Below are 25,800 nucleotides of genomic sequence, written 5' to 3'. Positions count from 1 at the left end.
CTAATTGGATCCAAGGGCTCGAAGCCATGACCTTGGCCTTTTGGTCCTATGTGGTCACCCCTCAACTCAATGGCCAGAATGCCTTTTGGGGAGTTGGAGGTGCAGAAAACAGGTGACCCCAGTCCCTTGGAAGTTTACCTGGCCACCGCCCACCCCCGGCATCCTGGACATTTGTCTGGTCTGCTCAAGCAGGGGTGTAACACGCCACCCAACCTCACCCCCTCCCCAGTGTTTCCTCACAGGTCCCAGAAATTACAACAGACAGGAAACCTGAAGATCATCACGTTGACCCCCAGATGTTCCAGGTGTTTGTTTCCTGTTTGAACTTCTCCTCAAGGAAATTGTCTTTTCATATCCTTGGGTGGTTTTCCTAAATACTAGATTTTAAAGTTATCATAAATATTAACCCGTCGTTATAGTGTAATATCATGGTAAAAATGTCTTATTTTTCTGCAGTTGAATCTGTTGGGCCTTTCCTTCATGATTCCTTATGTTGCTTTGGAGCTGAGACACTTTTCTTCCCTCTTCAGATCGCATAAATATGTGCTTCTGGTTCCTACTGTTTTTTCTCTGATTTAAAAAAAAAATTGTCTAACCCTTTACTCCATCCAGATCCTATTCCTATCCAGTTACACCAGCATCACTTATTAAGAAAGGCTTCATTTATTTATTTACTTACTTAGTTAAGTTGTTTTTTTTTTCTTTTTGGCTGCTCCACGAGGCATGCAGGATCTTAGCTCCCCGACCAGGGATTGAACGCATGCCCCCTGCAGTGAGGGCACAGCCTTTTAACCACTGGACAGCCAGGGAAGTCCCAAGAAAGCCTTCCTTTGTATATTGAGAAATTGTATTATTTGGTAAATTTTTATATGTGGTTAGGTTTATTTTTGATTTCTGATCTACTCCCCTGATGTTTACAGTTGTGCCCAGGTAATGTACCCTTTAGTTAATGCTCCCATAGGTTTCCTACAAGCTCCTCTTCTTCAGGTTATGCTCTGATAGTTTCACTCCCAGTTCCTTCCTGAACTCCAGGGAGGTGCCCTCAAGGACCCAAGGTCAAATAGCAGGTCCATGGCAGATACGGGACTGGAGCCCGTTAACCCATAAAAGGCTTCCAGGGTTGGAAAACCATTTCCAGTTTCACCCTTACAAATGCCTTCAAGATCTCCAAATGTTTAATGAGCAAAAGGGTTTGGAGCAGAGTTCTGTTAAGTCAACAGAGCACAATTGCTTTCCAAGCTCAAACAAGCAAGAGGGAAAAGGGAGAATTGAAAGGAACTTGATCCTGTCTCCCTTTTTCCCTTCCCACTAGGAGCATGCATTTTCCAGACTCCGAGAAGGGACCCTAACTTTGCTAATCTCCCAGAAGGGAAGCAGACAAGTCTTGACTATCCCTCCAAAATTATAAACATGCTACGAACACAACACGGAGCTGCTTGCGTGGGCTGCTGGGGAGAACCCTGAATGTGGGGTCAGAGAGTCCTGGGTTCAAGCCTTACTGACTTTGTGATTGGGGTCAAGCGACATTAGCTCTCCAAGCCCCAATTTCTTCATCTCTAAAATGGGGAGGATCATCTTTAACTCCAGGGGTGACTGTGGGAGTTTAATGGAAGTGGAAACTCTCTTAGTGATGTCTGATACCCAGTGGACTTTTTTTTTTTTTGGCCACGCCGAGTGCCATGTGGGACCTTAGTTCCCCGAACAGGGATCGAACCTGTGCCTCCTACAGTGCAAGCGCAGAGTCTTAACCCCGAGTGGACGTTTGACAACTGTCTTTTGACCAGGAACCAGAATTTGCTGGAAGAAGCACAGGGCCGCTTTTGAGATCCAGGCCCCTATAGGGAAAGCCGCTGCCTCTAAACCAGCTCCTTCCCAATCCCGGCTCCTGGAGAGAGAGCCACTTCTGCGCCCGGAGGATTTTTCTGCTTGCTTTCCCCAAGTGTCTCCCCTGTCCAGCCCCCTTGCCTCCAGCCTGAGGGTCTTCCCTTAGCCTGACCCTGAAGCCTGCCTCATTTACAGCCCTGCAGGCTGGCTTAAGAGGGTTCTGGGAGCTAAAAAGAGGTTCAGATGAGACTGCTGCATGGATTAGTGAGGAGCCGCACAGAAAGCACCTGCCCCAGAGTCAGGGGCATTGGCGGCGCCCCCAGGACACAGGATTGACCAGCAGAGAGGGATTCCCTTACTCAGGCTCTGAATCTCCAACCCCTTATCAGGTGGCGTCCAGGCCCCTAGAGTCTGTGGACTTCCCTCCACCGCAAAGCCAGCTTCCCTACCCTGCTCCTGCCCCAGTGATCCCAGCGGTCATGCTGAATTAACCCTTTTATCCCTGACCACTCCCAGAAATGCACTGGATAGCGGTTGAGCAGCGGGGCCAAGGGAGCCGAGGTTGTTTGCTGCCTGGCTGCCTGCCTGCCACGGAACAGGCACGCACATGCCGGAGCGAACGAGTCCAGCTACATCCCTGCACACGTTGTCTTGGGTTCTAATGTCTTCTCCAGGGGCAGGCCCTGACTGTGCGGCCACCTGGCCCGTGTCAGCCCTTCTGGGGCTGCCGCCACCTCAAGGACCGTGGATTATTAGAAGGTCGGTGGAAGCATCTTGTCCAATCTGCTCATTTTGCAGATGAGGGAACAGAGGTCCGAGACCTTCTGAGGTCACTTGGTGCAGTAATGTCAGAGCTGGAACTAGAGCCCGGCTCTACTTTCTTTCTCTCTCTGACCGGTGTTCCTGCCACCGGGCCTTGCAGGCTTCCGTCTGCTTCCTTGGCACCCTGAGTAACTCAGGCGGGGCGAGGACACGGAGTCTGCCTCGGGTCCCAGTTCTTCTCCTCCTTGCTGTGTGACCAGGGGCAAGCCGGGTAACCTCTCCAAGCCTTGGTCTTCTCATCAGTAAGCTGCCTGCCCTCAGGGCTGTACTGAGGCCTGATGAGATGGTGTGTGAATAGCACGTGGTACAGTGTGTGGTGAGCCCCTGATAAATGTGGTGGTTACCGTGTTACTGGAATTTAAAGAAATTGACACTGTTTTCAAAATAACCTCTGGCACGTAATAGTTCTAGGTCTTGAATCAAAGTGTCCAGATCCCCAGTATGGGGTTCCTTCCACCATATCAAGCTGACTTCTTCAGGGCAGGAGCTGGAAAACCACGTTCCCCCTGAACTTTCCAAAGAAAGGAGAGAAGTGTTTGGATAGAGGCTGCCTGGGGGAACGTGGACGCCCAAGCATTTTCCCTCCGCTCACTGGCTGCCTGCATGGCAGAGGGTGAGGGCGAGAACGAGGCATCGGGCACCACGTAGCCAGACCCCAGGGCAGGCCTGCTCTGCCCAGTGTTCAGATTTGGCAATTCCTGGTGGTCGACTGTGAGATTGGGCCCAAGGCGCTGTTCTCTGTTACGGAAGTGAGCTGATGTGTATCTCGAGTTGTGGACAACTAGGGGTAGCTGCCAGCCTCGTCCCACCAGCTTTTTTAAAGCAAGGTACAGGTTTGAGTCGGAAAGTATTCCTCTGAGGGAGCAAACATCGAGCTTCAGCTGTGTGCACATGCGTCCTTGTCTTGTTTTTATCTCTCAATAGCCCTGCGAAGTGAGTGGTGCTATCTCCTCTTTACAAGGAGGAAACTGAGGCCCAAGGGGGCGGGGATTGCCCAAAGACACAGAGCAAACAAGGACCCTCTGCAGAGGGGTTTGTGTGTGTTTGTACACGAGGCTCCTGGGTATGTTTCCACACAAGGCTTCTAGGTGGCTTCTGAAACAGGCAGCGGGCCGCAGGAGGTGAACCAGTTTGGTGACCCTTTATCCTGCCCACCCTGCTCCTGGTCAGAGGTCTGTGTCCCACTCCCCTCCTTCTCCCTGGATCTCTCTTTTCTGGGGAACCAGAGGGATCCCTTGGTGGCTTCCAGGAGAAGGAGCAGGAGGAAATGGGTTTAGGCTGAAGGGGGTGGGATGGGGCAGATTAAGACCCCTCCCTGCTCGAACCCCGCTCCCACCTCTCCCTGCCCGCAGCTCCCCTGGGACTCCTGCCTTTATGGCCCTGACTGGGCTTCAGTCCCCAGGTGGCCTTGACGGTTGGACCTGGGCGAGTCAGCACAGGTGTTACGTCTGCTCCTGGCACCCAAGGGGCCTGCCTCTGAGTCACAGCCCCCAGCTGCCCCCTCAGAGTCTGTGTGCCTCCAAGGCCTTCTGTGATTTGAAGGGGGAGAAGCAGGGTCTTCCAGGAGGCTCTCTCTCAGGGTGGAGATGGGCAGGGCCTGGAGGAAAGAGGCGGCTCCCACTTGACCCCAGCTTTCTGCGTTCCGGGGAAAGACTGAGAGCTCTTCTTCTCCTCACGGCCCAGGTGTTGAGAGAGAGAGGGCTGGGTAGTTTTCTGGAAATTTGCCAATTGTCCAGCGGCTCAGCCTGGATTCAGGCCAGGATGTCCTCCGCTTCTCTACTGAGGGAAGGGTGTTCTAGCTTCCTAATCAGCCTGCCAACCTCAGATCCTGGGGTTCAGCTCTTTGACTTATGGGGGGGATGTTCAGGAGCCTGACTTGGAGCTTCTGGGAGAAGCCCCTTGAGAGGGATGAGCTCCCTCCCCTGGACCCCTGGGGTGGCAGCTGGAAGAACAGAAATAATGTAACTGGGAATCCTCGAATTGGTGAAGCTTCCCCAGCTGTCAGATGCCTGGCCAAATCCCAGGGGAGCACCAGAGCCCCTCGTGCCTCCATGTGGGGAGACTGGAGAGCAGGAGGGGTCAGAACCTGGCTTTTAGGAACTGGTCTCTCTCCTTCCCAGGGAGGCTTGAGGTCTTTATAAATCCACTTCTGGCTTCAGCTGAAAGCAGGCCTGATGGTACCCTGTTCTACTCACTGAAGTGCCTCTGGACAAGTCGTTCGTCTCTGTGTGCCTCAGTTTCCATATCTGTTAAATGGGACTAATCACATGTATACTCTAGGGCTAATGTGAGAATAAGAGCAATCAAATATTTGTGCCAATGAGTATTTCAGGTCTGGGGGAAAAGTCAGGGGATGGTGTGAGGTGGTTTTCTGTATGGGGCGAATTAGCATCTTCGTTTGCAAGGCAGAAGTGCTAGAGAAAGCTGCTACTCCCCTAACCTCGCCTCCTGACCTCAGCAGCTGCAGGCCTGGGCCTGATTTATGGGGCTGTAAATATCCCTGAATGGGCCTGAGTTCCCTGGTGGGCTCCGGCTGTTGGATGGGGACAGCTCTCCTGAGCTGGAAACCCCTGGGCAGCCTTGTTAATTCTGCTCGGAAGCCGGGTGATGATGCGGGGAGCCAGCAGATGAGCCATGGTAACCCCCTAAGTGGGGAGGGGCAGTTGCCTGCACCCTCCTCTGCCCCAGCACGCGCACCATGTGGTCCTTTCCCAGGGCTTATTCTGTCTCAGTGGACAGAGAGGGGACAGTGGGGCCTGAGATGGGAGGCTTCCTTAGACTCCAGGTCCCGACGTTCCAGGCGTGAGAGGTCTGCACCAGGATGGCTCCCCAGGTGCTACCTTTGGGCTCCCACACCCCTCACTGAGGACATGGACCTCTCGAGATGAAGGAGAGGGAGAGGTCCCCCTGGGAGAGAGAAGGGATCAGACATGTAATTGTCCTGGAAATGAGTTGGTGCAGATCACACATAACATAAGAGCTATAAAATAGACGTGTTCCTTTCTTCTTTCTCTTCTGCTTTGCTTCTGGGTGGATTCTGAAGCCTTGGCCGGGCTCTTGGGCCTGCAGCAGGGGTGGGGAGAAGTGGCGCTGCTGTCCTGGGTGCTGAGCAGGCAGATCCCAGACCCTGCGGGCTTGGTTCCCTGGAAGCTCAGCTCAGCCCATTAGGCCAGTCACTTCCTCCTCGGCCACTCCCGGGGCCTGGCACCCTCCTCAACCCTCTGGCTGGGGCCTGGATCCGGCAGACTTCTAACTTGGCTGGGAGGACTCCAAATAAAGTGTCAGCTGCCTCGAGGGCCTGTGCCACTCATGAGATGGAGGCGAAAGGCTGGTTCGGAAACACTGACAAAGGGGCCTGGTTTCACAAAAGGGAAAAGTAACTCTACTATGGATTCATGCATTTTCCCCAGATTGTGTCCCATGGAGTGTTACTGTGAAAAAATATTATGATCAAAGACCCAGTAAGTTTGGGAAATGCTGGGCTGAAAAAAATCAGACAGGATTCTCCACTGTAAGATCTTGAAGGACCTTTAATATGGTTTTATACATCACGCCCTTCCAAAAGGGTTTCCCAAACTTCTGGAACCACAGCACCCTTATTTCATGCACCGTCTTGGGCCTGGTGTTCCACAAAACACACACTGGGAAACCCTGAGCCAGTTATATTTCATATGACAGAACAGGACAAAGAAAAACAAGGAAGAGCAATGCTGGACCGGCTAACCACTATGGAGGAACCCTGAACTATTTCCATCTTGACCACTAACTTGCTCTGTGACCTTGAACTAGTTTCTTTTGCTCTCTGCACCTGTTTCCCCGTCCATAAAGCGAGTGTGATGCCAGACACGTAGTCGATCCTTAGCAAGTATTTGTTAAATGAACGAATGGGAGGACTGAACTGGGGTCTCTCGAACCCTTTTCAGCCACAGCATCCTAATGACGGGAGAGTGCAAGCTCTGGGCCCGGCCACTTGGATGTGAGTCTACCTGCATCAATTACCAGCTCTTCAAACTTGGGCAACTCTGCTCTGGGTGCCTCATTTTTCTCCCATGTAAAATAGCACCTACCTCGTAGGGTTGTTGTGAGGTTTAAATGGGGGGACCACATAATTTATTATCCAAATTGGGACGATTTTGAGGGTGAAAGGGGCACTGTTAATAATCATGCTCAGGGACTTCCCTGGCGGTCCAGTGGTTAGGACTCTGTGCTTCCACTGCAGGGGGCATGGGTTTGATCCCCGGTCAGGGAACTAAGATCCCTCAAGCTGCGCAGGCGCAGCCAAAAAAAAAAAAAGGCATGCTCAGACAATAGGTGTAAGAAGCCAGGACTGTCCCAGACAAACCAGGACAGAGGGGGGTGACCTGAGGTTTCAATGAGGTAGTGCCTGGTACCTGGCGGGTATTCTGCATACACAGCCAGTATCGTGTTGCTGTTCAACCTGGTAATATGCAGAAGGCCAATGCAGAAAACAACTCAGAATGGGGCCGCTCGGCAACCCCCTCCCCGCCTCGCTGGGCTTCAGAAGTCCCCCAGCCCCTAGAACTCTGCAGAGCAGTTTGAAAACCACTGAGGTTCCTTCCAGCTCTCCTGGATCATGACTTATAATTTCCTGACCTGCTGTCCTTCTTTCCAATGTCACCAGGTCCTTCCTACAGCACAGACCTCCCCCCCCCCCGCCCCCCCGCCAATATGAGCTGCCTCATCCTGATTCCAAATTTCCCGTCAGCCCTTTGACCGAGCAAGGATGCAGAATTGAAGATCAGCTGCCTCCATGGGCTGTGTGGGTTGTGGATGTCTCTTTCCCCAGCCCCCATTTGCATATGGTATGCTTAGGTATGCAGGGCTGGGGACGACCACCTTACATCGCCCCAAGAAGGGAGAGTTCCTACCACACGGTGGATGGGGAAAGTGAGGCAGTGTGGTTAATGGTCTGCCCAAGATGGCACAGCAGCTGGGGCCGGGGTTCCTTCCAGAACTCTCCCCCAACTCCTTGCCCCAGAGGAGGGGAAGGAGCCCTAGGTGGCAACAGTACAGAGAGAATCCGGTGGGTCCTTTTTGCATCCAAGGTCATAAGTGAGCCAGGAGGGGGCCCAGGGTGGGAGATGGGATATATATATGGCAGAGCATGCGTGGGGCGCCGGGGGTGGGGAGAACCGACGACCTAGAGGATTAAGGGGCCAGAGGGCTCGGTGCTGGTGGGATTAAGCGCCCCTGGAGTCTCGAAGCTCTTTTCAAGGCCAAGGCAGGTGGGCGGGAGCTGTGGGAGGGTCACTCGTCACTTTGTGTTTTCCTCCTCTTCTGCGCCAGCAGCCTCCACGCAGGCTGAATGTGGACGTGGTTCCCCCTTCACACACACACACACACGCACGCACGCACGCACGCACGCACCCGGCCCTGCACAGCGCTGGGGAGGCAGCTGCAAGGATGCTCCTGGATCCCCAAGGGGCCCCTGCCTGCGGCTGTTCAGTCCCATTCCTCCCGCTGCCCCGCCACCCCCAGACCACCCCCGGTCAGGTTGTCTCCAACCCACCCAGCCTAGACCTCATCCCACGAGCCCCCTCCTCCGTCCAAAGTGGGTGAATCCGGGTCATGGAGCACCCAGGACGGGGAACTTAGGGGCCTTCCGTACATTACTGACAAGGAAATTGCATTTGTAGGGTTTGTTTCCCCCAAAGCTCCAAACCACGGTGCTTGTGTGATCCTGTCCCCAAAGCTGCCCTTGAGGAGGCCCAAAGGCGGGAACGGTGTCCAGGAGGGTCGGCCAAGCATCCATGGCTGGGCTGCTCCCTCTTCGCTTCGAATGAGGCCAGTGCAGCCGGACACTGAGTGCGGGCGGCCCTGGGCCCCGGAGAGCACAGCCCTGCGTTTGCTTCAGCCCACCGCACCCCGAGGGCACGCTCGCCCCTGCTGGATGAATGAGGCTGAGGCAGTTATGGCTCGAGGTGTTTCCCCTAAATTACACGAACTGGTAAGTGGCTGAGACCAGAGTGAGATTTTGCCCTGCTCCTCGCAGCCTCCTTTAGAAGCTCCTTCAGGGCAGTGGTACCCACCTCTCTCCGCCTCTGCACGAATCCTCTCTGTGTGTTTCTTTTTGTTTCCCCCTCGCTCCCTCTCTCTGCACTACCCCCCACCCCCCGCCCCGTGCCCCATGCCCCCTGTCAGCCGGGGCTCTTGCCCTCATCTTCCCAGGTGTTTGGGGTGGTGGTTGGAAGGTGTCCCGTGTACATCTGTGGAGCCCAGGCAGCTGGCCCCTCCCTCCCTCTCCCACCCCCTCCCCCAGTCCCCCTCCTTCATCCCTGAGGCCTCATTATTAGGGTAGCGATGACCTCCCCCCCCATTGTCTGGGCTGTCTGGCCCTGGCATGAAAGGTAGAGTTTTGGCAGAGAAGGGAGGCTCGGCCTGCTTCCAGCTCCTTCTCTGCGGTCTGGAGCCTGTAATGTGCTAGGGGCAGGCCTGGCAGGCCCTGGTGGGGGGTAGGGGGAGGAGCCACAGGGCAGCCCCTGTCACTAGGACGACAGCAGGGAGCCCTGGAGGGGGAGGGAGAGCAGGGGAGCAGGTGGTTCTTTGTCTGGAGCTGGAATGAGGGAGAGGGGCCCTTGCCTGATCCCAGCCCCTCCACCCCACTGCCCCCCCACCCATCCTCGGATGGGCCCCCAGGGCGGGGATTGGCTTCCTCCCCCGGGCTGGGCAGCAGAGGCTCCCTGCCGTGAGCACAGCCCACTGCCCCCTGCCATGCTCACCAGGGGAGGGTTAGGGAGGGGATGGATCTTCCCAGGGCTCGGGGCTGCTTCTCATCCCCCACGTCAGCCCACCCAGTACGGGGGCCACGTGGGCCCAGGCAGGGGCCAGGCTGGTGAGTCCCTGTAGCCAGAGCCAGCCTGTGGGGACGGGAGGGGTCCCAGGCAGAGGAGGAGACCCTCCCTAGCTGCCATCGCCACTTTGCCACTCCAGGCGTCATTTCCTGTCTGAGCTATAAGGAGATCAGAACTGTTGCTGTTTGAGCTCTTTCCGCTTTAAAAATCTGTGTAGGGTGGGCCCGTGAGGCTGCTGGAGCCCCCTCCACTCCCGGGGCCTGCACTCACCTCTTTGACCCTTGACATTTGGCTTCTGAGCAGCAGAGCAGGCCCTGGAGGCTGACGGTCAGCGGCAGCCAGTGGTTAGAGGCAGTACCCGGCTGCCCGGGTCTGGAATCCTGGCTCTGCCACTTGCAGACATGTCACTTAACCTCTCTCTGCTCTTTTTCCCGTGTCTCTACTTCCTCATCTGTGACATGGAGATAATCATAGGACCCACTCATAAGGTCGCGGTAGGAGGTCAAAGAAATCATATATTTACATGAAGTGCTTGGTATTATGTATGATGTTTGGCCCAATGAAAACACTCAACAAATATTAGGCGTTTTTACTCGTAAAGATCTTTCTGGAACAGAGGGTAGGTGAGTTTCCTGAAATACTCGATGGTGGGAACCGAAGAGGTGTCATCCCTGAAATCTGGTATTTTGGGTAGAGGATTGGGTACACAGGCAGATTTTATTTATTTATTTATTTATTTATTTTTGGCTGTGTTGGGTCTTCGTTTCTGTGCGAGGGCTTTCTCTAGTTGTGGCGAGCGGGGGCCCCTCTTCATCGCGGTGCGCGGGCCTCTCACCGTCGCGGCCTCTCTTGTCGCGGAGCACAGGCTCCAGACGCGCAGGCTCAGTAGTTGTGGCTCACGGGCCCAGTTGCTCCGCGGCATGTGGGATCTTCCCAGACCATGGCTCGAACCCGTGTCCCCTGCATTGGCAGGCAGATTCTCAACCACTGCGCCACCAGGGAAGCCCCCCACAGGCAGATTCTTAAATAGGCCTCATTAGAGATGTCCTCTCTCGTTGAGTTCTGGGGAGAATTGAAGGAGTCATGACTTGTGACTCTTGGCTGTTTCTCCTGCATTGTCTTAGACAGGCTGCACACAGCATCAGCCTTCCAAAAATAGTCTTCACTGGCCTTATCCAGAAGAGAGGGAAGGGTGGGTTCGGTCTTCCGGGCTCCCTTGTCATGCACACATGGACGTCCGCAACGTCTGTCTGCCTTTTAAAATCTCAGCAACCCACAGCAGCACCTCCGTGTGCAGTGAATTCATGTGGGGAGGCGGTTTGTGAACAGGACTTCTCTGGGCAAACTGGGAGCTGGTTAGTGTGTGCTGAGCGGGGGCACTGAGGAGGTTCTGCCAGGAAAGAGAGGCGATGGAAGGGTGGCAGAAAGGTTTTGTACTTCTCCGGGGGAGATGAATAAGCCCCTTTTCTAACTGAACCTGTGAGCCTTTCCTTGGAAAATGGGTACCTGTCTTTTCACCCAAGCATCCACTTGTTCACCCAACAAATCTTCACTGAGTGCCGACTCTGCCGGGTTCTGTGCTATAAGCCCCGGGGGTAAGTTGTGCACCAACCTGCAAAGAGTTGAAAATGGAGGCCAGTGCAGGGTGGAGGCCAGAGGGCTGTCTGACATGCAGGGGGAGCAGATCACGTGTTGGGGGAAGGCTTCCTGGACGCGGGACATCTGAGCAGTCGTAAGGGTGAGTCGGAGTCTCCCAGGGAGACGAGGGGAGAGAGGGAGTCTTAGGCAGAGGCGCCCAAGTGTGCAAAGCTGCAGAGGGAAAAGGGCAGCGTCAAAAATCCAACCAGGGACTTCCCTGGTGGTCCAGTGGTTAAGACTCCACGCTTCCAATGCAGGGGGAGCGGGTTCGATCCCTGGTCGGGGAACCAAGATCCCACATACTGCGTGGCATGGCCCCAAAATAAAGAAAACAAAAAAAACAACCAAACAGAGCACAGTGTCTTTGGGGAGCCCTGTGTGCAGGTTGTGGGGTGTACGTGGTTGCACGCGTGGGAGAGGGGCTGGCAGGCAGATGCGGAAGTGCTGTCCAGGCTGTGCTCCCCGCTGCCCGGGGCCTCGTGCCTTCCCCGCTCAGTCCCTCTGCCCCAGGCCCTAGATTTCCTCATCTTCCTCTCCTCATCGCCTTTTCATTCCCTCTTTCCCCTTGTCCAGGGTCAGGAGTAAGGGCAGAGAGTAATAACCTCTCTCAACCTCCATTTCCCTTCTCCACGCACCACACGGTTGCGCTGGGCGATCTCAAAGGTCTCCAGGGCCTTCTAGGGTTGTAAGTGGTTGTCCGCCCTATTTGGATGTTTCCCCTGGGGGCTTTGGAAACATCCCAGATGCCGCCTAGGCCTCTGTCAGCAGAGGGCTGGAGACAGGAGCCGTGAGTGGTGACGGTGATGGGGCACCCGGGGCAGTGTGGAGAGGGGGACGGAGCCCTGCTGACCCCGCTGCTGTGTGTGCTTCTCCCTCAGTTTGACCCTGGGAACACGGGCTACATCAGCACATGTAAGTTCCGGAGCCTCCTGGAGAGCCAAAGCTCCAAGCTGGACCCACACAAGAGGGAGGTGCTCCTGGCTCTCGCCGACAGCCATGCCGATGGGCAGATCTGCTACCAGGATTTTGTCAACCTGGTGAGTGCTCTGGGCCCCTCGCCACTGGGAGAGGCCTGTTTGGGGGTGTGGCTTAGAGGATCCTTTTGGATAATTAATGGGATCTGTTGGTCTGTAGCATTGAAAAGTCCAGGCTTCAGCAGGTGAAAGGAAATCACCAAGGACCCAATTTCTCTTTATCTCTGTTCTGCTTTCTGTAGTGTCAGCACTACTCAAAAAAGCCCCAGGCAATTCCAGACCCTACCATCGTGGCAGCAAAGTGGCTGCAGCTGTTCTAGCCCTCATGCCCTCAGGCCTCACCACGCAGGGGAGGAGAGGGACTTTTCAAATGGTAGCTCCCACCTGAGGCCTGGGATTTCCTTCCTCCAGTTGGCCTAGATTGGGTCAGTGGGTTGTGCTGATTGAATCAAACCAATCAGTGCCCACCCGTGGAGCTGGGAGTGGGGTCATTTCCACAGAAACGAAAGACTGGGAGTGGGAGGTGGGAGGTTATCGTTGGCAGGGGAGGAGTGGATGTTGGGAGGATGAGGGCAGACCTTTCGGGAGCAACGGGGCACATGGGTGAAGGCCGGAGCTCATCAGACCTGCTGGCAGCTGTCCTGGTTGTCGGAGGGGCTGGAGATGGGAGGCCCGTGAATCCTGCCAGGTGGTCTGGTGTCTTGGAGTCGGGACTTCCTCCTCACTGGAGTTACTGCTGTGCTGTTCTGGGGCGGGATTGGAGTGGGGTTCAGTGGGGTTAAGCAGGAAGCATCCCACTGTGGGGTGGATGGCACATGAGTAGAAGCTGCATGAACTAGCAGGGTGAACACGAGGCCAGAAGGCTCCACTTGGTTTCCCTACTGGTGAAATGGAAACAGTCGCCTCTCTTCTTGTCACCCATGAAATAACTGGTGTGAAGTCCCCAGGCTCTTGAAATTCAAAAGCATCAGTGATGGAGGAGCCAGGACCTGCCATCGTGCCAGGTTTGCTCTCTGATGTGGATGCATGGGCTTTGGCATTGTTTTAATTGCCTCTTGATTAAGGACCTGCCTTTGCCCAGAGGTTAGCGTGATTGCAGGCAGCAGCTGTAGGGCTTTTAATGGTGAAGAAACCTGCTGTTCAGAGTGGACCCAGGGAGCAGATCTCCTAGAGGGCGGGGGTGCAGAGCTCAGATAAGCAGGGGAGTTGGGGGCAGTTGGGATTCATGGGATGGGCTGTGGAGGTGAGCCCCGTGACTGGGAACCCAGCAGTGCCAGCAAAGACCAGGCCACGGAGTTGAGCCTGCATCGGCTCGTCCACAGCCCCAGCGCCAGCGTGTTTGCTGCATGCCCTGCTCAGCCCAGGGCAGAGTGAGGGCATGGCTGGGCCAGGGAACTGCTTCTCTCCAGCTGGGTGTTCGTGGAGTCGTCTGTGTGAATTCGCAACAGCAGATTACTTGTTACCATCGAGATTTCTCTATTTGAATTCTGAGCTGGAGCAGCCAGCCATAGCCTGGATTCTTGTGAGCAGGGCTGCCCCAGAGGCCAAGACTAAGAAGGGGTTCACGAGGGGGAAGCTCTGGGCAGGGCAGAGAGCTCAGGGGCCGGAGTCAGGTGGGCCTGGGTCCTGCTCCAGGCTCTGCCTTTGCCACTCAGTGGCAAAACTGAGCCTCGGTTTTCCCATTTGTAAAATGAAGCCAAAGGAGACCCTCTTCAGGGTTGTGGCAAGGATTAAATGAGAAGACGTGTTTGAAAGTTTTTGTTGCCTCTGATGTTCTTCCACCAGGTTAACTCCTCTGCATCCTTTATGAGCCCTTTCCCACCCCAACCCAGGCAGAATGAACCAACCTTACCCAGAGCCCCCACAGTGCTTTGCACAGGCCTGTCTTATAGCACAGACCACATTGCATTACAGCTGAGTGGCCAGGGTTGTCATGTATGGGTGTGCAGGTTGTGGACTGCACAAGGATGCCGGGCAGAGAGAGGAATGGGGACTGAAATCCGGCCTGGGCTTTGTTCAGCAAGGCCTGGAATGGGTGCATCCACCTGAAAGGAGAGGCTCCCTTATCTAATGGGCACAAGAGCTCCACATGGGCCAGCATGGGCTCCAGAGTCAGGCAGATCTGGATTTGAATCCTGACTCTGTGATTTACTAACTGTGGGTCCTTGAGAAAATTACTTATGCTCTCCAAGCTCTCATCCCCGTCTTTATAACGTGGGGATAATACTACGCACCAAATAACGAAGATGACATCCTCTTTTGCTGCCGTTTATGCGTCTGTCTCTCCTGTATGCTCCGTGAGGCCAGAGACCATGGCTGCTGCTGTGCCCGGCACAGTTCTAGGCACATCGGGGCACAGGTGAATGGTGAGTGTGTATGTGTGTACACACTGCTTCTCCTGTATTTATGCTGAGCTCCTTCCCACCACGGGTCTTGCAGATGTATTGTTTGTGAGTATATGTGTGGTACACGCACACGTGCGTGTACACACCCAGGGATTGGGGGAGAGGATGGCTACAAACTAATTTGATGACATGGTCTTATCTTGGGCTTGTAGTGATCATGGAGCCCCAAGTCCCGTCCGCATTTACAGAACCGCCAAGCCACTAAGAACCAGACCCAAGCTTTGCAGGCATGGAGGGGATGGGAGTAGGGCATCGTTGGAAGGCGTTCATCCAGGAAGGCCTGCTGGATGGGGGAGGCTTAAGCCAGATTTTTCAGGTGTGTGCAGAACCCAGGAGAGGGGACGGGGCACTGCAGATGGAGGCTTGTTCCATCTGGCCTGGTCTGAACCCAGATCCTCCCCAGCTCCCTGCCGCCTGACAGGGCTTCAAACCCATGTGCCTTGGTTGGGCTGGCTCACCTCCCCAGCCCTGTCTGGACTCCGGCCTTCAGTTTTAACCTGATGTCCCTGCTGGGCCCATAGTCCCAGCAATATGTTGATAATCCCCACCCAGCAACCACAGAGCGGCCCCCGGGTGGCACTGTGAGCGCTGGGGTTGGGAGAGGTGTGTCTTTAGGACATCTCCCCGTAGGAAGGGTCTAGAGTGTGGTTGTGGAGGGTGGGTGGGAGGTAACAGAGGCCTTGGGAGGCTGGAAGTCAGTAGGACCGCCTCTGATCTCTGGGGGTCAGGCTGACCGCTGGGTGAGGCAGCCAGGACTCTGCCTGGGGATTGGCCAGTCCTGGGGCTCCCTGAGCATCACAGTTCCCTTGGAGGCACTCAGGACTGATGACCTTCCACAAGCACAGCTTTGGGTTCTGGTTCCGGGGACCGAGGATGCTGACCCCTGCTTATCCTTCAGTTCTCATTCATGCCACCTCCTTCAGGAAGCCCTCCCTGACTACCTTGGGACTGGGTTGGACTCTTTCCTGTGTGCTCCTGCAGCAGCCTTCACTTTGAACTGTTACTTACTGCTGGTTACTTATCTGTCTTGAGCACCACTGTATCCCCATGTCTGGCAACACCTGATGCTTAGTAGTTGCTCAGGAAATTGTGATGGATGATGGACAGGTGGGTGGAAGGGAGGTATAGTGGATATGAATACAGGCTGTGGAGCCCTACTGGGTTTGAACTTGATGGATTCCTAAAACTCTCTATGCTTTGGTCTCCTGTCTGGTGGAATGGGGATATTTATGGTCTTTATCTAGCAGGTAGACTAGTTGCATCAATGAGCCAAGCTGTGATGTGCTTAGAACAGCCCCTGACACGTAAGAGCTCAGTAAATATTGCTTCTTGTTAACTATTACATTTAACTTCTTGTTAACTATTATTACAGAAGAAAGAGGAAGGTAGAATCAGGCCTGGTTGGTCTAAGGAATGTGCTGGCTGGGAAAACGGGATGGGGCTCCCCTGAGACTCCGGTTCTGACCCCCCTCCCCTGCCCTGTTTCCTGTGTAGATGAGCAACAAGCGGTCCAACAGCTTCCGCCAGGCCATCCTGCAGGGCAACCGCAGGCTCTGCAGCAAGGCCCTGCTGGAGGAGAAGGGGCTGAACTTCTCCCAGCGACTGATCCGCCACGTGGCATACGAGACCCTGCCCCGGGAGATTGACCGGAAGTGGTACTACGACAGCTACACCTGCTGCCCACCGCCCTGGTTCATGATCACAGTAACACTGCTGGAGGCAAGGACGAGGGTGGGGAAGGGGCTGCTGGAGGGTCAAGAGGATATCTGAGATCACGAGGGGAAGGGCAAGTCACTGCAAGTCAGGCCCTGTTACAGGGCACTCAAGTGTTGTTATAACCCCCGCCCGGACCATAGAGAGATTACAAAGATCATTACTTTAAGCAATACGCCGTGCAGCAAAATCCCCATGTGACCACCTCCACCAAAACCAACAGCAGCAAAAACAATGTCAGTAGTTCATTGATTCGGGGGATTTAGCCAGGCTAACTCATTAAGACACCTTCTTTTAGTTCCTCCTGGGGTGAGTAACGTGGATGAGTCATGTGCTCCCCTGGGACACCTGTAAAGTAGGAACAACCAGACCTGCCCTCCTTCTCCCACAGGACTCCCCTATTTAGAGCCAGAGAACGGCAGGTGGTGCTTTGTGAACGCAAAAGCATTGCACAAATACATATGGGAGGGAGTGTTTATGAACAGGTAGATGTGGGCTTCACGTATTTTGCAAGAACATTCTCCCCTTAGGAAATCATCCATACCTATTGTTATTCTATAAGTCTCATGCTTATGCAGCAGAATCCAAAGTACCACCTTCTGAATCAGCGCTCCTGTATGAGGAACTCTGAATGCTTTCGGCTCTTCAGCCCAAGAACCAGCGGGCCCCCCAACCCCAGCTCTTGAACGAACCGATGTTTGGCTTCCCTTGGGCGTTTTATAATCTCCATCGTTTCTCTTCCAGAACCAGGGGCCTACTTACCGCCCCTGCATATGTTCTTGTAAAGTTCCTGCCGAATCAAACTGCAGGATCATTATGCTTCATGGCGTCCCTCTTCTTTTTTTCTAAATCATAATATCTGGACCGCAGGCTAGAGCTCCTCTGTTGTCCTGGCTTCATCCAAGTACATGTGGAAGTTGTGATTTTTCTGAGATATTCTTGGACTTGTTCTCCAAGCACTTACGGTGTTGGTCTATTTATTAACTTCCATTTGAGGACCAATAATAACAAGCTGTCTTGGAAGCTGTATTTGCTCCCAGGCCACCTGTACCCACGGTGCTAGGTGGACAGAACGGCTCCCAGAGAGCCCCGGGAATCCAGCTGCTGGGAGGCCTGAGCCATTCCCAGGCTCAGCCCAGGAGGGCTTAGCCACACGCTAATTACAGCTGCCTTCCCTCAGTGCATGCCTGCTCCTCACGTACTTTATCATTTTTAAACCTCATGATCACCGTGGAAGTGTAAGAATTAGTATCCCCGTTTCCAAATGGGGAAACTGAGGACCAGTAAATTAAAATAATTTGCCCAAGGTCATCCAGAGGAGCCAGATCTTGTGTCCAGATTGGTTTCAGATTTTCAGAAACCTCAGCTGTGTAATCTCAAGCCACCAATCTAGAAGAAACTGGAAAATGATGAAATAACTGTTTCAGAGTCCTTATACTAAAGCCCAAGGTTTTTGTTTTACATACAGTTCTAGTAACCTGGTTTTCTGAGTCCGTAACAGAGTGAACATGGTGGGAAGCTACTAGAAGGGGCCCCCTACCAACCAACAATAGGAAGAAAGAACCTTGTTGTAGTACCTGGTCAACAGCGTGCTGACACCCAGGCATTGCGGACACCCAGGCATTGCGGGAGAGGACAAAAGAAAATGTAAAAGCAAACCTGAGTCGTAAAGAAACACAACAAACACAAGAATTTGGGACCATTTAGTATAGGAGCAAAACCCCTGTCAATTACTGGAGAAGGCATCACTCCTATAGCCCAGATCAATACCTGAGACATCCTTAAAATTAAGAACCTAGGGCCTTGAATTATGCATTCTAGAAAGAGTTCCAGGGGACTTCCTTGGTGGCACGCTCCCAGTGAAGGGGGTCTGGGTTTTATCCCTGGTCAGGGAACTAGATCCCACATACATGCCGCAACTAAGAGTTCACATGCCACAGCTAAGGAGCTGGCGAGCTGCAACTAAGGAGCCCACCTGCTGCAACTAAGACCCAGCGCAACCAAATAAATAAATAATATTTAAAGAAAGAAAAAGAGTTCCAGGAAAAAATAGTTCAAATAAATACTCTTTTAGGGCTTAAACAAGTACACATCAGTCATCTTTAAAATTAACTTATGTGGGACTTACCCGGTGGTCCAGTGGTTAAGACTCCATGCTTCCACTGCAGGGGGCACAGGTTCAATCCCTGGTCGGGGAAGTTCCGCATGACACACGGTGCAGCCAAAAAAAAAAAAAAGAACAATTATGTGAGGTGTTGGTGAGAATTCAAAGAAATTGAAACCCTTGTGTACTGTTGGTAGGAAGGTAAAATGGTACAGCAACTGTGGGAAACAGTATGGCAGTTCCTCAAAAAAATTAAACAGAATTACATGGTCCAGCAGTTCCACTTCTGGGTGTATACCCAAAAGAATTGAAAACAGGGATTCAAAGAGATATTTGTACACCCATGTTCATAGCAGCATTGTTCACAATAGCTAAAAGGTGGAAGCAACCCAAGTGTCCATTGACAGATGAATGGATAAACAAAACGTGGTAGATACATACAGAGGATTATTAGGAAGGAAATTCTGACATGTGTTACAGCACGGCTATACCTTGATGACATTATGCTGAGTGAAATAATCCAATCACAAAAGACAAATACTGTATGATTCCACTTATATGCAGTCCCTGGAGTAGTCAAATTCATAGAAACAGAAAGCAGAATGGTGATTGCCAGGGCCTGGGAGGCAGGGAATGGGAATTAATGTTTAATGGGTATAGAGTTTCTTTCAGTTTTACGAGATGAAAAGAATCCTGTAAATGGATGTTGGTGATGGTTGCACATTATGAATGTATTTAATACCACTGAACCGTACACTTAAAATGGATAAGATGGTAAATTTTACCTTATGTGTATTTTACCACAGTTGTTTTTTTTTTTTTAAATCAGTTTATGTGGAATTGCCTCAGCCCCCAAGTGGGTATGTGAGTTATTATCGGAATTAAAGTTTAAAATCCTCCAAACCCTTCCTGCTTAACACCGAGGAAATGTGGGCAGAGACCATGAGACCATTTTGTGAACATTTAACACAAAATAATCGAACAGAAGTGGGGTAAGAGATGGTGCAGAGCTAGCTTGGCTCTGGTCGCAGGGATGTCCCTCCTTCTCTGAGAAGGAAAGATGACAACTTCCAAAGGGATTCCAAATGTCAGCACAAGAGGGGTTCCTGGGCAGTTTCACACCTAGTAACAGGCTCTCTTCATTCTGTGCTCTCATCCAGGTTGCCTTTTTCCTCTATAATGGGGTGTCGCTGGACCAATTTGTGCTGCAGGTAACCCATCCACGATACCTGAAGAACTCATTGGTTTACCATCCACAGCTCCGAGCACAGGCTTGGCGTTACCTGACGTACATCTTCATGCATGCGGGGTGAGTACACTCTATCAAGAGTCCCTGTGGGAAAATAAGTGGTCCAGAGAGCCTGGATTGAAATATATTTTTTATTTTTATCTACCTGGACACAGGATTTGAGGTGGCTTCTTGAAACTTATCTAATGCCAAACTGTATGAGTAAATTATCAAGAGTGTATAGGAGGGGCTTCCCTGGTGGCACAGCGGTTGGGAGTCCGCCTGCCAATGCAGGGGACACAGGTTTGAGCCCTAGTCCGGGAAGATCCCACATGCCGCGGAGCAACTAAGCCCTTGCGCCACAACTACTGAGGCTGCGCTCTAGAGCCTGCGAGCCACAACTCCTGAGCCTGTGTGCCACAACTACTGAATCCCACCTGCCTAGAGCCCGTGCTCCGCAACAAGAGAAGCCACTGCAATGAGAAGCCCGCACACCGCAACGAAGAGTAGCCCCTGCTTGCTGCAACTAGAGAAAGCCTGTGTGCAGCAACGGAGACCCAAGGCAGCCAAAACTAAATAAATTAAATAAATAAATTTATTTTAAAAAAAAGTGTATGGGAAAGGGAAAATAGAGGAAAATGCTAAAAAGCCAGCAGAGAGCTTTTTAGCATATACACAGCATGTGATGCTATGTACTTGCTGTAAGTGGGTTATAAATTTATTCTGAACTTCCTAGCGGCCAAAACAAAGAGGGAAATGTGGTGAGCCACCAGGTTCATTGTCCATAAACCATGTGTGTGCGTGCCCCATAAGTGAAATAAAGGACAGATTTATTGAAAGGAGGTCTCTCAATATGGTGGCATGAGTCTTCTTGAGGAACTCTGGCAATACTTAAAGTTTCTGTTTGTAGAGCCGTGTGGCCTCTTTTGGGGCCTGGAATGCAATCAGTTCTCACTGGTACCTCCTACCCCATGATAAGGACCAGGTGACCACCCAGGTCCAAGTCCCTTGAAGAGCGTGGTCTTGGCTGGAGACTGTTTTTACATAGTAGAAGCATGGAGTTGGGAAATCAGAGTCCCCAGACACCAGACCTCTGTGGTGTCTTCTACAGACTCTTCTAGAGAAGTAAAGGAAAAGCCTGGAAAAGCCCTGTGGGTGCCTGTCCCTGGGGTTGCCAATGGGAAGAGGATTATCCCGGCCCCCATGGCTCTTTCCTTGGCAGAAAGACCCACAGTGGCCAAGAGGAAGCTCCACTGTGAGCCTCCCTTCCTGTTGAGCCTCTAAAGGGGGCACAAGAGCCACCCCCTAACTGGCTGCACGTGCTGGGAAGGGTGCTTTGGCGTGAGGAGACTTCTGGATGGTTGTTGATGGATGTCTCCACTCTGAGCCTGTGGGGATGGATGCCTTGCCTGCTGTGTCCCAGCTTCAACTTCACAGGCTGAGGAGCAGGGTCGGGGAGCCACTTCATGCTTCAGTCTCCTCATGAGCCGAGATGTGGACACAACAGGAACTGGAGGATAGCTTTGATATACTAAGCTCTAACAGATATCTTTCATGCTTGCACTTGTTTGGAAAACATCTTTCTCTTTAAATATCAGTAGGTCTTACAAATACAGTAGCAAGCCAGAGCAACTGAGTAGCCTGGATAATGGACTGGGTCCCGCACATCAGAGACCAGGGCCGTGGTCCCAGCCTGACCACTAACCAGCTGTGTGACTTTAAGTCAGTCAGCGCCCCTCTCTGAGCCTCAGCTTCTCTTGTGTCAACTGATGGAGTTGCTGGATCTTGACCGTTGTTAGCCCCTCATTGGCAAGTGCAGACACTGCCAGTCACCACCCAGCCCTGTACCTGTGTTCCTGTCCCAGCTGGCAGCGAGGGTGGAAGGAACACTCCAAAATGGTCTATCTGCATTGTAATTCCTTCCCTTCCACCCCCCCAGACTGTGAGCTCCTCAAAGGCAGCTATAGGGTCTTTTTTTTTTTTTTTAATTTAATTTTGGCCACGCAGCACGGCTTGTGGGATCACAGTTCCCCAACCAGGGATTGAACCCGGGCTACAGCAATGAAAGCACTGAATCCTAACCACTAGACCACCAGGGAACTCCCAGCTATAGGGTCTTGTTCACTACTGGATCCCCAGCATCTTGGCATGATGAATGAATGTGATCTCTCTGTACAGGATAGAACACCTGGGACTCAACGTGGTGCTGCAGCTCCTGGTGGGGGTACCCCTGGAGATGGTGCACGGAGCAACCCGCATTGCGCTTGTCTATGTGGCTGGTGTCGTGGCAGGTAGGCAGGCGGGCCCCGTGTCCCCAGGGGTGAACCTCCCCAGGGCGGCTAGGAGACCCCATGAGGTCAAGCAAGCCCCAACTTCCAGAGGACCCTCACCATCCAGGCTCCTGACTACTAGGGTTGTCCTCCAGGCAAATCTCTCCACTTCCCTGGGGAGACTGGAAAGGGAACTGCCACCCAGAGAGGGAGGCCTGTGATGACAAAGGAGGGGAGAGCACAGGAATTGGAACAGGCAGACTGACCGGAGTTTCAGTCTTTACACTGCCGACTTGCAGCTGTGCGAACTTGGGGAAATGCCTTACCTTCTCTTGGCCCTGTTAAGCTTTAAGAGGGAACTGATGAGATCTGCCTGCCAGGCGTGAGGAGGGCGGAGTGAGGTGAAGGATGAAATAAACCGTGCAAGGGAGGTGAGATCCCTGTGGGGACATCCAAGGAGTGGGTGGAGCCAGGTACCTCCCCTGGCCAGGCCAGCACCTGTACCCTAAGGGGGATCTTGCCTCTGCCTGGGCTGGCCCTTGATTGACTCACTGCCGGCCGGAGAGAGTCTGGCCTAGGAGGTAGTGAGCACTCGTGCCAGCTGGAGGAGTCTGGGGCCCTGGCTGACTCAGCCCACGTGGCAGGTGATGATAGTGATCATTGTGGCCTTGAGGATAGTGGCCAGCCCCCTATCCCCCTCCCCAGTGGCAGGGGAGGTAGACTGGGATGAGGTGGGGAGAGCAGAGCGGATTTCTGCAGGAAAAGTCTGCACCAGCTGGGCTTCTGAACAGAGGAATCTCCCTCGTGATGTTTCCAACTTTATCGCCGGCTTTTTTCTTTACAAGGTTTGCCGCCTCAGCTCTTCCCCCCTGACAGCTGTGCCCAGGGGAGCTTTGTGTGTACGTTTAAGTAAGATCTTAATCCTTTCTGAGTGGCATTGAAGTTGTCATCAGGAGAGCAGGGCAGTGTCAGCCTTGTAAACAGTGGGCAGGCAGGGACCCTGGAAGTAAGTGGAATGACTTCAGGAATCAAAGAGGGAAGGGTCCCACCACACACCCCCATCCCATGAGAGGCTGGTCTGCTAGTTCGTGAACCCTCAGCCTGGGAGATTGGCCCAGCGCTGTCTCCTTCACTCCTGTGCTGAGGTTAAAAACTTGGCCACCTTGGACAGCACTCACACCAGCTTCTCCCAGAATCCAGCACCTTCTGCATCCTTGAAAAAAAGGTCTGATGAGCATCTCTGTGTGCCAGACTTACTTAGCCACCGACACACCCCTGAGTGTCGACATCTGGGGATTTAGAGCCACATTTTCCATACCTACATACTCAGAGACCCAGATGGTTAATGGCGAGGAACAGGAAAGATGCTCGTTAACACTTGCAGTTGGTAGTTAATTAGATGGGAGTGCCAGTAACCTAGAAGGCAGACATAGATTCAAGATGACTCAGGCCTCGCCCAAACCAGATGACACCCAGCGGGAAGACAGTGCAGGTATCACTTCCCAGTGATGCCATTGCAGAAGGAGATGGTGTAAAGGCAGACGGGGGCTTTCCAACTAAACCTGAGGGTGTGGGGCTGTATTGCAAAGCAAATGACATGCACTGTTCTATCTGAGTCATTGATTCAGAGCAGAGGGCATTCTGGTCACCGCATATCAAATCACTGATCTCCAGGATTGAGTTGACTGACCTGCCTGTACCCCTTCCTCCCTCTCTGCTCTGTGTGCATCCCTCCTCAGAGAGGGGGGGCCCGTTCAGACAGCCAGACCCTGACCAGATAGCCAATAGTTATCAGGTGCTTGTCCTGTGCAGGCTGTATTTAATCCCCACGACAACTCCATGAGGCAGGAACTGTTACTCTCCATCTGTTACAGATACAGAAACCGAGACTTAGGGAAGCTAAGTGACTTGCCTAAGAAGATACAGTCATAAGTGGTGGAGCTGGGCTCTAATCCAGGCTATCTGACCCCAAAGGCTGTGCTCTAACACTATCATAGTGTTATGAGAATTAAAAGGCAGGCCTTATCCTTTATGCACATAATTTGTCAGAAACCAAGGGAGGTCTTAATAGACATTGACCCCTGCTCTCTAATACTTGCCCAATGAAAATATTCCAAATCCAAGGACATCGCATTTTGTAACAATAATAACTAACCTCTGCTGAGCGTGTCTAGTAGTCCAGGTATGTGATAAATGGTTCACACGTATGTTATCTGCTCTTCTCATCACAACAATCCTAAGAGGTAGGTGCCGACACCCCCATTTTATAGGCAGTTCAAAGAGGTAAAATCACTCTATTTGCTCAGCCAAGAAGCCCTAGAACTGGAGTGGAAACCCTTCTTCCGCCCTGTGCTTCTAGCCAATGCTTGAAGCCAACGTGCATCTCACTTCCGGCCAATGATTACAGGGCTGAGTTTAAATACTTTAAGATCCAGTCTCTTCGCTGCTCTGCCCAGCTTTATGATAGATTATATAGATCAGAAGCGATGGATGCATCCGCAGAGCCTAGCACAGGGTTTGGTACATGATAAGCAACAAATATTTGTAAACTAAGTGAAAGAGTACATACATAAATAAAGTTGTACTGCTTAAAGGTAGATGTTCTGTCAATTTTTATTTGGATTTGTTTGGGTTTTTTTTAACGGCTAAGGGAGATGCTGGAGAACACCTGCTTTAAATTTTCCAGGCTAAAATTATCGCAGCTGTGCATTATGGCAAAGTCACCAATTCATCCCCATGCTGGCATGGACCCAGGGTTTTGGGGGAAAATTCATAGCCTTGACTAGCACTGATCCTTTGGTATGCTGCTGTGTACAGGTGTGGCATGTCACTCCGGCTCGCCTTTCTCTCCCCGTCCTCTGCCCCCATGACCTCCAGGAGTCCACACTGGCCTTTATTGAACTGTGATCCATTCGGTTCATTGGGAATCCTGCCTGGCCCTGGCTTTCTGTCCCGGGATGACCTGCCTTACTTTATTGATATGCATACATGCCCACATTTGTACTTGACCTCTCCTGGTCCCTATAGCCCAGGGCTAATCTGCAGTCACTTAAGGAAAGTCTTTCTACCACAAATGGAGGGCAGGTGGATCCAGACTGTCACCTTCCAGATTCTAGAACCAGCATCCGAACCTCAGACCCTGGATCTTAGGCTAAGACTTGGATTATTGTATTTCTGATCTGGAAGGAACCCTTGAGATACCCTCCAGTGGGTGGGAAACTTTACTCCCCAGGTCCCACCCCCATTCAGCCAGAGCAGCTCTCTGCACCATGGGGTAGGGGTGTCAGTCAGGTTTCTTTGAAAAGAATGTCTCACTGCTCAAAAGTTGGAAAGCATTAGAGTAACCTCCTCATTTCACAGATGTGAAAACTGAAGCCCAAAGAATTCAGGAGCTGTGCCCAGGGTCACACAAGTAGGCAGTCACGCCCCCATCCCATAATCCTGCCACAATCCAGACCTCTGGTCCTGGGGTCAGGACTCTCATCCATCATTAGGGTGAGGGAAAGGTCAGTGCACAGAAGCTGGACCCTGGGGGCTTCCCTGCCGCCTCCCTGTCCTGGTGGATCCCACCGGGGAGGCCGAGGGAGCAGAATCTGGCCCGGTTTGTGCGGACTCACGTGGAGGAAAGAGGCCAGCCCCAAGGAGGCTGGGGCTTCCTCTGTCCAGACGGTAATTAATGGGCAGCCAGCCCTGTGCAGCCCTGCAATGCAGCCTTTGCAGCCAGCCCTGCCGCCAGGGAGAGTGAGAGCGTGGGAATCCTTTGTCATGCAGATCCCGCTGCCTGCCCGTTGGCCACCCTGGGATTTTTTTTTTTTTTTCTTTTTCCTGTTATATAGGGCTGACCCCATGGCTAGGCAGTTAAAAAAAAAAAAAGAAAGTTATCTGACAATAGATCAATACCTAATTAAAGCCAGAGGGAAAGCATGAAAGGGGAGAAGAAAGATTTATAGTTGCCCTGAGAGGGGAGAAGGACTTGGGTGTCCTTAGTTCATGACGGTTTGTATTTTCCT

At 52.6% G+C, this 25,800-nt stretch overlaps 1 protein-coding gene across 2 annotated transcripts in view; it reads left to right on the top strand.

Annotated features, from left to right (window-relative positions):
* RHBDL3 (rhomboid like 3) overlaps positions 1 to 25,800 on the top strand; it is a 43,326-nt gene that overhangs the window by 4,243 nt on the left and 13,283 nt on the right. For both annotated transcript variants that reach the window (XM_068530693.1, XM_068530692.1), the window contains 4 exons: positions 11,975 to 12,133; positions 15,970 to 16,194; positions 19,453 to 19,601; positions 21,699 to 21,811. In XM_068530693.1, coding sequence (XP_068386794.1) covers positions 11,975 to 12,133; positions 15,970 to 16,194; positions 19,453 to 19,601; positions 21,699 to 21,811 — 646 coding nt within the window. The remainder of the gene's footprint in view (positions 1 to 11,974; positions 12,134 to 15,969; positions 16,195 to 19,452; positions 19,602 to 21,698; positions 21,812 to 25,800) is intronic.

The sequence above is a fragment of the Eschrichtius robustus genome, chromosome 20 (assembly GCF_028021215.1).
Source record: "Eschrichtius robustus isolate mEscRob2 chromosome 20, mEscRob2.pri, whole genome shotgun sequence".
Lineage (NCBI taxonomy): Eukaryota > Metazoa > Chordata > Mammalia > Artiodactyla > Eschrichtiidae > Eschrichtius > Eschrichtius robustus.
Note: the sequence above shows the minus strand (reverse complement) of the source record. Positions and strands in the feature narration are given on the sequence as shown.